The following is a 9655-nucleotide window of genomic DNA, read 5'->3' as shown; positions in this document are numbered from 1 at the left end:
GAGGGATGGAGAGGGAGGATAGGGCTCGGTAAAAGAGTTCATCCAGGGGCACTGCCCTGGCTTTGTGCCCATCACCTGTGGGCTGGGAAGGAGGAAGGGGGGCAAGGACTAAAAGGGAGGACTGATTTCACACATTCAGTGCATATCATACAACCGGGGCAGGGCTTTCCTCCCAGAGCTCCTACCCAGGCTGGCATCACTGCTGTAGCCAGACTAGAGCCCTGCCCAACAGCCCGAACCATACTCACAGCAGGGTTACAATTCACTGCTTCATTGCTCGGGGGAAGATGAAGATACCTTCTCCTTTCTTCTTTTCTTTCTTTCTTTCTTTTTTTTTTTTTAATTATATATATATATTTAAGTACTTTTTTTCTCCCATTTTTGTTTCTTTTTTTTTTTTAAGTCTTATATTTTTTCTGTAACAGCAGCTTCTTTCTGTATTGGTGTGGAATTTATATAGAGAGAGATATCTATAAATATATATAAGCCAAACTGCCTTACAGGTCATTGTTTTGTAGGATTTTTGTTGTTTTGCTTTCTGTTTTGTTTTGTTTTGTTTTCAGTGTTGTATGTGTAGCAGGCACTTGAGTTTATATGAAGATGTTTGCTTGGGAGCTGAGGGACAAAGGACTTGGGAGGGGGAGAGGGAAGGAAGGACGGAAGGAAGGAGCAGGGACTTTTGACAAGTGGCCACTGCTAGCCAAGGATGTCCAGGTAGATTGGTGTGGCCTTGCCCAGAGCATGAAGGATCTTGTAGATCTCCTTGATGTTGAGCCGTTGCTGAGGTTCTCTCTGCCAGCAGCCCAACATGATGTCGTAAACCTCCTTGGGGCAGACTCGAGGTCTTTCCAAAACTCGGCCTTGGGTAATGCACTCAATGACCTGAAAGAAAGAAAGAGGAGAAACACTCAGCACAAGCTAGATCCTGTCCCAGATACTTCTTGGCCATTTAGGGAATGGGAATGCTGAGGAACCTAGAGGTCTACAGATCCTCAGTGCTCATCTGTGTCAGAAATTATGGTTTTACAGGGAAAAGTTTGTCTCCAGAAGCAGTCTTGAAGCTCCTCAAAACTTTCATCACTTGGCACCTCCCTCCCTCACTGCACCCTCCGGGCAGGAGGTTACAAGCAAATTGGGTGATGTTTTAATTGAAGTTGTCAGGTTTTTCCTGATAGTTGAAAAATTAAAAAAAAAAAAAAAAAGGAAAAAAAAAAAAAAGCTTTATAATCCCCAAACTAAACTGATATTTTACACAGCTGAAATGTTGTTTTATTTCCCTGAAAATCAAGAGTCCTTTCCATTGCAAAGCCCAGGAGAGTTCTACAAGAGAGTTCAGCACTTCTCTTTCTACCTTCATCTCCAAGGGCAGCTTTGCTTCATTTTGACACAGAAAAGCATTAAAAAAAAAAAAAAAAAAAAAAAAAATAACATAAAATAAAAATTATGATGGAAAAAAAAAAAAAAAAAAAAAAAATTCATTGCAAATCACATCTGTGATGGAGAAAAAAAAGAAAAAAAAAAAACTGCAGTGCTAACAGTTTGTTCTGGGTCAGGTCAGTGCTGCTAATGAGAGAAATGTGAGCTCTTGGACAGCATGAAATTCTCTTCAGAGGGATGCTAGTGGCATCCCCTAAGTGTCTGTTTGAGTTTTGCTCACCGAAGAACGGATGCAAAGGGAACGAGGGTATGAGTTGTCAGAGAGATGCTATTACCTCCTGGCCTCCTTGGCTGGAGCCGATGAGTCCCAGCATTGCAGCGTGTGAGTGACCTGCCACACTCTGCAGACAGACGCAGATCCCAGGCAGTGTGTTGAGGGAAGCCACCCAGCAAGGGGTGTTTGGAATTTATCAGTTATGAATAGTAATGGCCCTGCCACACAGCTCAACGGATACTTATCGCTCTGCTGTTTGCATATAAATGCAGAGGGGAGCGATTAGGATCTGCTGAAAGCAGGCCAAGGCGGATGCAGTGTGCAGAGAAGCCTGCATCACGGCAAAGCTGTTGGCAGCATTGACATGTGAGAGGAGGTAGGAGGTACAGGAGGCAAGGTACGGTTTCTGACAGGCATCCTGGACATGCACAGGAGCCCTGCGGTGGGCCCTGTCTCTCCAGAGCGAAGGGCACAGGGCTAATGGACTGGCCGAGGCTTTCAGATTAAGTTGTTCTCTGCCTCATCCACCTGCTCTCTCCTCCAGCCTTGAACAAACCTGCTGAAAGTGCTCTGGAGGCACAAGGCCACGCAGGCACTGCAGGAAGGAAGGCAAACCTAAGCCTTGGCAATGCCCTCCCCAGGGGTGCTGCTGCTTGGCCAAACAGGCTCTACAGCGGCAGCCAGGCTGGGCTGCTCTGATGTCTCCTCATCCAGGAGCTGGTGGAGGCATCAGTCCCCTGGGTTCTGCCCCTTCTCCATGCCCCACAAATGAGCCAAACGAGAGCTAATACAGCTCCCTCCCAGCAGGATAGCGTGGTCTGGGTGAGACCCCTCAGCTCTCAGAAAGAAGTGGATGCAGCAGTAGGAAAGGGAATTACATAGCTCTTCCAGGGACGGTAGAAAAACCAATACCCTGCACCTGTGCAGCTCTTGACTATCCCTCCTCCTGCCAGGGGTACTTTTCTCAGCCCCACTACCCTGCAGAGGAAACTGAGGCAGAAAGCATGAGGACAGCCGAGCTCTCTTTTCCAGCCTGCCTCTCACCCATGTACAAGCCACACGTGCTCATTTGTGTGCGTTTGTATTTACCCTCCCAGGGAAATGCAAGAGCAGCTCATTAAGTAGCGTGACAAATAACTTCTGTCGCTGTCTGTTCCATTGTTTGTGTCTCTAAAATGTTTGCGTGTGCTACTTTGGGATATGCAGTCAGGCCCCATTGAGCACACGAATGGGCAAGTATTAGAGATGTAAAGCAACACCTTGGATTTGCCATCTCTGCAACTCACTTAATTAAGGGATCTGTATCCAGAAAGCAGAAAATGCACATTTCTCATTACAAAAGGTGAAATTTCTGAAATCCATTAGATACACAGTAGGATAAAAATGTGCAAGGTTCCCACACACGGCTCTGTCAATGCATCTGGCTCCTCTTCTATAATACCCCCTGCTATTCTGAGAAAAAATCTGCCAGTGCATTTCTGCTGATGTGCCTCAGACCTCGGCTCTGACACTCTGCTAATCCTAGCCAGCCTTCCCTCGACTTTTTTACAGTGCAGCCCTACACTGTTATTCAAAGAAATAACAAGGATGAACCAGCCCCTTGGGTCCCATCCTCAAGGAACGGGGGCAAACTCTGTAATAGGTGTCCCTGTGGCAAACAGCCCTGCAGAAGTGTGCCACATGCCATATAACATGCTTCAAAAGCTTTCTCACAAACTGAAGGCTGCAGTAACAGCATCAGCTACAAAATAAGGAGAAAGAGAGCATAGGAAATGTATGGTGACTCAATAACTGTATTATATCTGAGCAGTAATTTGGGTATTCTGTCAGCACCCAAGAGTTTATCAGGTGCGGCTGTTACGGAGGCATGTCAGGAACTCAGAGGGCAGAGGCTGGGGATAACCCATTGCATGGCTTTGGCAGAGCCCTTTGATTCCTGAGTGCCTTGCTTTCCCCAGCTCTTAAATGGAGATAATGACACTTCTGCAGTTTCTTATCTCTGTATCTGAAAAAAGAAATAATTATCACGAGTGGAGGAGAGGACCATCAGTGTACAGATTGCTTTGCAAGCAGCCTGGAAAGCAGAGATGGTAACAGGTAGTGTTTCCAGCTGAGGTATCTCAGCACTGGTGTACCTCTGTGTTTGAGAGCTGGAACCAGGGCTGCTTCCCGTACGTGAAGATCTCCCAGAGGATCACCCCGAAGCTCCAGACGTCGCTCTCCGTCGTGAACTTCCTGTACATGATGCTCTCCGGGGGCATCCAGCGGATGGGCAGCATGGTGTGTCCCCCAACCTGCGGGAGGACAAAGGCAGGAGGAGATCTGAGTGAACGGAGCCCTGGGAAGGGAGCAGCCCTGTTGTAATGTGAACAAACTCAGGGCCTCCCCGCGATCTCCATCAACAAGGAGCTGCTCAAAAGAGCTAGGTTGGATGCTGCCTCCCTGCCCGCCCAGGGGCTTACCCGCCAGTCCCACCTGGTTAATATGACAGCTAAGGAGTGAAATGTATCGAGATAAATGATGTTGTCTCCTCCCAAAACGGGCTTGTAAAGGAATCAAATGACAAACTGCCAAGCACATCCTCAGACCCTACACTGGTGGTGAACCAGGAGGCAAGGCAAGCAGCAGAGCATTCGGCAAGGTGCTGGGATGAGTTTTGCAGGGCCTCAGTGCTCTGAGGCACCCTCCAGAAATACAGAGAGGGCTTTGTCCCTCCTCGGCAAGGCTTCCTGAAATCCATACACAGGCATCTGTGCATCACCTAATTGCACGGAAGATTTTTGCACTCATAAAACTGTGCTACAGGCCTTTTCAAAGAGTGCTTTGAATATGTAAATGACTGCAGGACCGCACTGCAAAAAGGCGGTCTGTTTGTAAAGAACAGGCTCTTACAGGCACGGATATACCCAGTGTTTGATGGAGGCAGGAAAGCCAGCCCCTTTGGAGAGCCTGGAAATGGAAGAGCCCGTGGGTGAAGTCCCATGGGGGCGTGCTAAGTGAGGAAAAGGCCCTCTCCCCATCACAGTCTGCCCTTCTCTAGGGCACGTGAGTCCAGCAGGTGAAAACATGCAAAGATGTCGAAAGCAGATGGATTTACCTTCAGATTCACTAGAGGTTTCTAAACAAGTGTCTCTAAGCAGGGAAAGCTTGTTTTTTTCTCTGTTCTGTCCTACACAAGAAGCGCCATCTGTGGGGAAGCAGCTAATTGATAAGCCCAGCCGGCGCTGGAAGCAGCACAGCCGTGAGGCTCCAGCACTTGTTTCTGCTGAGGATAAAGTGTCCAAGGGTTTAGCGGTGATGAGAGACGGTGCTTTTGTGGTGCTGCTCAGAAGTCTGCTTGTCTCATTACGGACACCAAAAAAAGCAAGTGCTAATAACTTTGTAGCACCGCAGCTGAATCAAACAGGCAGAAATCTCTCTGGTCCTATGAAGGACTCGGGGAGAGGCTTTCTAGTTTTTTTCTGCACGTGTGTGGCTATTCAAAATAATGAGATTGTTGTGCTTGTTTGGATGAAAACGTTTCTTGTACAAACAAAAGCTCTCCTCCAAGCTCCTGGCTTTCCAAAGCTCCCACCGGTTTCTGTGCCTGATTAAAACCAAACTAGCGTGGGGAAGGGTCAGTACAGAGACCAGATGCATTTTTTTGGAAGCAGGAGGGACAGTTTTGGGGAGCAGTGCTGGAATAGGTTGTGAAATGGGGACAGTGCCTAGTAGGCTTCCTGCACAGAAGGTGAGAGCCAGGCCCCTCTGGGGTCTGACATAAGTTGGACCTGGGCTCACAGCATTGTGCTCAGAGGTCTGTGGACCAGCCCTGTTTCTAACTCTGAAAGTCTCTTTCTACAAAGGAGAGAAGGAGTTTAAAAAGTCTCGGGAACACCTTTCATTCTTAAGTGCAGAGATGCTCAGAACTGCGATGCGTGAAGATAAAAAGCTCCGTGCAGCTCTACACCTCCTATGCAGAGATGCTTTGGCTGGTGTGGTCTCAGCTCGCTGTCTGAAGTCCCAAGAGTGTCCTCCCTTAATGGAAATGGAAATACTCTTTCTTTGGATTGTTCCTTTGAAACTCTGTCCGCAATTTTAGCTCTTTCCTGCTTTCTCAGCTTTTACAAGTTGCTTTCCCTTTCTGTGAAGGGCTCCGAGGAAATGTTATTGACAGAACATGACATACATCAAACTTGATTGTTGCAAAAACTCTTTTGCACTAATGCTTATTTTTTTCCCCTTTAAGTAGCTCTAGCTCTTCAGTTTTCTGGCAATCTCGAAATGATTACATATTGCCAAGCTCTCTGCATTCGCAATGTCCTGAATCTTGCAGGATCATCTGAGATTACAGGTAGTACAACACATTGAGCACATTTAACTCCCTTTCGAAGAAATCTTAGGGCAGTTCAGAATCTATGAACCAGATCCTCAGCTTACACAAACAGTATGAGCACTGCTGCTCGAATGGGAGTGCCCTGAGTCACACCACTTGAGGATTTGGCCGTGAAAGCAGCAGAGAAGCCAGTAGACCCATTTCAGTTCTAATAAACTACAGCGCAGTCAAGGTCTTTGGTCTCCTCTAGACACATCCTAGTGACAAATTGCCAGTAAAGTGACATACACAGTCAATAGTTGTCCCAAGGACGTGACGACATGATCTTGGCTTAGCTCATATGGTAGAGTCCAGCAACTGCCAAACTCTCGGTTTGGCATCTCTGCCCTCTGTGTCACAAGAGACATATCTTTTACTAAAAATAAATCCAGTACTAAGTAATACATTAATTCTGGGGAGAAAACAAAGCCAAGCAATGCCCAGAACTGTGTGGATCCTGACATATGGCTCAGCTGTGCTCATAGGTAAGAACCTCAAAGGTACTCTCTGCACCTCGCACAAAATGCCACATTTTTGAGAGCAAATGTTAATGCTAGCTAACTGTATGCAGAACAAGCATCAATTAAATTGCACCACAAAATCACTCCAATGACTAGCTTAGCACACAAGGCTGAGTATTACATTTTAAAGCATTTCCCTTGACTGTCCCTTAGTGCTCCCACTGCAAACTGATTAGGATTAAAATTCCCATTTCACAGATGAGAAAACAGATGCAGGAAGGCAGGGGACGGTCCTGCTCTGAAGCTATACAGTGAGCGAACGCTAAGTTGAGCCTTCCTGGTCTGCAGTCAGCTGTACCCTGCTTTCCGCTGATGTAGCAAAATGATTTAGAGCTGAGCACAGATGGATTGAGCTACTGATGCCATAGGAAACAGAGTGTGTCCAGGATGAAGGCAATCTTTTGCATAACATGCAGTGGCTGTGATCTGTGTTATGCCAGCATCGACTTGCACGTGATTGCCATGGCTGCACGCTTCATTTGCAGGACCAGTCATTGCCAAAAGCATGAAAGCAAAATGATGCTATTAAATCAAGCTTAAAAAAAAAATGCTGTTTTTGGTGATTTTTTTCCTTTTTTTTCTGTTTACATGGCATGTCCTTGGCTCTGGAAGGAAATGTTACTGTGTCATTAGAATCTGACAGTTTGCTTTGGTCATGTCTCTGCTCATGGCAGGCTTCTGAACTAAGTGACCTCGTAGGACTCATGGTCTTGATGCTCATCATGAGCATGGTATTGCCGAGCCTGTTCTGAAATAGTCATGTCATCTTCCCACCCATCTTTCTCCATCCCCCTGGGGAGCCAGGGATAGGAGACCCCAGGCCACATCCAGGTGCACATCCCAAAGCCACTAGGGATGAAATGTCCTCCGACGGCAGCACTGCAACATCACCCCCAGAGGCACTCCACTACCTGGAAGAGGCTTTAGCTTTCAAGCAATTATGGCAAGCAAATCCTCTGCTGTTCCTCCCCTTAAATCCTACGATGCTGCCAAGCTCACCCTTCCTCCTTGTTATTTTAATGCTTCATAGACCTGCAGACTGGCCTCTTTATCCCATTGCCATGGCTGTCTAGCTTTACTTGACATTTTTAGCTCTAACTTCCTCTCCCTAGATCAACTCCTCATGCCCACATTGACATGTTATTCCCACTGCTTTGCTCTTTCCGTTTGCAGTACTATCCTGGTAATAAATAGAGCAATCAGTGTGCATCCTCTGAGCTGCCAAAGTTTCCTTCTTCTTTCTCCATCTCAGGGTTGCAGCATCATCCACTCATTTCCATCGCCTCCTAATGGATACTCCCAAGGGCACGACCTGGTCTCCAGCCACATGTTTCTGATACTCCAGGGCACCGAGGCTGTGCTCTGAAGCCTCATTACACATCCAAGCCCCCAGACGGCGAGATAACCAGCCACCCCCTTTGAGCAGCTTATTGCTGTATTACAGCCGAACCTCGGGGAGCTGGGGGAGGTTCGTGAAAGGCCAGCGTTAATGGCCATTAGGGAGAGAGATAATTACTTAATGCTACTACAGCACTTTGAAGATGTAAAGCTATATAAGTGCTATGTACAAGTAGTATTATAAGGCTCTAGGTTTGTCTGCTAGGAAGGAAAGCGGGTGTCTGGGGAAAGGATTCTCCTTGTCCCAGCTTTCTGAATGACATCCAGCTGATTAGGAAGGGAAAAGATGACATGTCATCCCTGATGAGTTCGACAGTACAGCAGCAGGTAGTGGAGCAGCAGCGTTCAGCAGAGGCAGTGCAATATATCTGCAGTTTGGGCCACTTGCAGAGATAACATGAAGAATCAAAACCTGAGCAGAGCTGAAAAACCCTCATGAGAACTTTGTGTGCGCGGGAATCCAGACCACAAAGCTCTGAAGGCAGGCATTAGCAGGCAGCACTGCTTCCCCCCTCCTGGCCCCCACGCTAGCTCCAGGGCTGTACCCCAAGGCAGCATTGAGGGAGCTACCGAGCCATCCACGCTGTGCTCACAGCTGAGGGCTGCTTCAGAGATCTCAGCTAAGCATGGAATTTGCTCTCTGGCATGCTATAAGGCCGTGTTTTATTTTTCCTTTTGTGCAGTTTCCTTCCGAACTTTGAAGTAAAAAAGAAAAAAATTTAAAAAAGTAAATAAAGAAATCAGTGCTTTGCTTTCCAAGGTCATTTGACATTTGTTTTCCAAGGCCATCTGACAGCTGTATTCCTGCTCCTGGCTTACTTTGGGGATGTTCTGCTCCTGCTCCTGCCTTGGGAAGTCACAGGAACCACCGTGAGGTGTCTTTGTACCAAGCAGCATTGCTTGAACATCCCTTAAGTGTGCAGGAAGCCGAGATGTTTGAGTTTGCACAGAATCACGTAGCACTAGTGGAGACCTTGGCACTATTTCTCTCCAGAACCCACTCAACACATCACCTCTTTTTAGAGGTAGCGATAAGACATGCATTCCCTGAGTGCTGCCTCGGTTCCTGCTGCTGTAGGTAGGGATGACCCGGGTTCCTCTTTAATTGCAGACCTGGCTGTCATCCCGGGCTGGGCTGCACTACAACGCGTGGCCTTTAGACCTCAGCTCTAGGAGCTGGGTGATCCCTGGAAGATTAACTCTGAACATTCCCCCCGCAGCCAGATGTAGGGCCTCATCAGAACAAAACAACAACAACAACAAAAAGTAATGGAAATGAGAAGCACAAAAAGCTTCTTGTTTTGGCTAAGTTGAGTTCTCAGAGAAAGAAAAAAAGGAAAGAAACAAGAAAAAACACTGTAGATTGTGCTCTTGTGAATTGAAGATTGTTAAATGAGGTTGGGGCAGGGGAGGGTGGCTTCTCAGGGAGAAGGCAAAGGGATGTACATGTTCGTGGCTGAAAATCTAGGAGGAGACAGTCCTTCCTTGCCATCAGTGCTGGATCCAGAACCGAGAGGTGCCTCTCTAACAATCAGATCTGCCAGCATTTTACCTGTGTGAATCCTGAGCGATCCCTGTGTACCTTGTGCAAAGCAGAGGGATCAGCTCTGACGTGCCAGCCAGATGGGGGCTTTGCTGATGGTTAGCTGTCCCAGAGTCCATGGTCTTAACTGCCACCTCACTATGCTCTTAAACCCCTAGGTAGTTTACATCAGAGGCAGCTGCATTAAA

At 47.3% G+C, this 9655-nt stretch overlaps 1 protein-coding gene across 5 annotated transcripts in view; it reads right to left on the bottom strand.

Moving 5' to 3' along the window:
- Nucleotides 1-365: 365 nt before the first annotated feature.
- The window catches only part of NTRK3 (neurotrophic receptor tyrosine kinase 3), a 191207-nt gene continuing 181917 nt past the window's right edge, over nucleotides 366-9655 (bottom strand). For all 5 annotated transcript variants that reach the window (XM_035336267.1, XM_035336268.1, XM_035336272.1 and 2 more), the window contains 2 exons: nucleotides 3787-3945; nucleotides 366-882 (listed from right to left, as the gene is read on the bottom strand). In XM_035336267.1, the coding sequence (XP_035192158.1) occupies nucleotides 697-882; nucleotides 3787-3945 (345 nt within the window). In that variant the 3' untranslated portion in view covers nucleotides 366-696. The remainder of the gene's footprint in view (nucleotides 883-3786; nucleotides 3946-9655) is intronic.

This window comes from Oxyura jamaicensis, chromosome 10 (genome assembly GCF_011077185.1).
Source record: "Oxyura jamaicensis isolate SHBP4307 breed ruddy duck chromosome 10, BPBGC_Ojam_1.0, whole genome shotgun sequence".
Lineage (NCBI taxonomy): Eukaryota > Metazoa > Chordata > Aves > Anseriformes > Anatidae > Oxyura > Oxyura jamaicensis.
The sequence above is the reverse complement of the archived record's forward strand: the minus strand, read 5'-3'. Positions and strand labels throughout refer to the sequence as shown.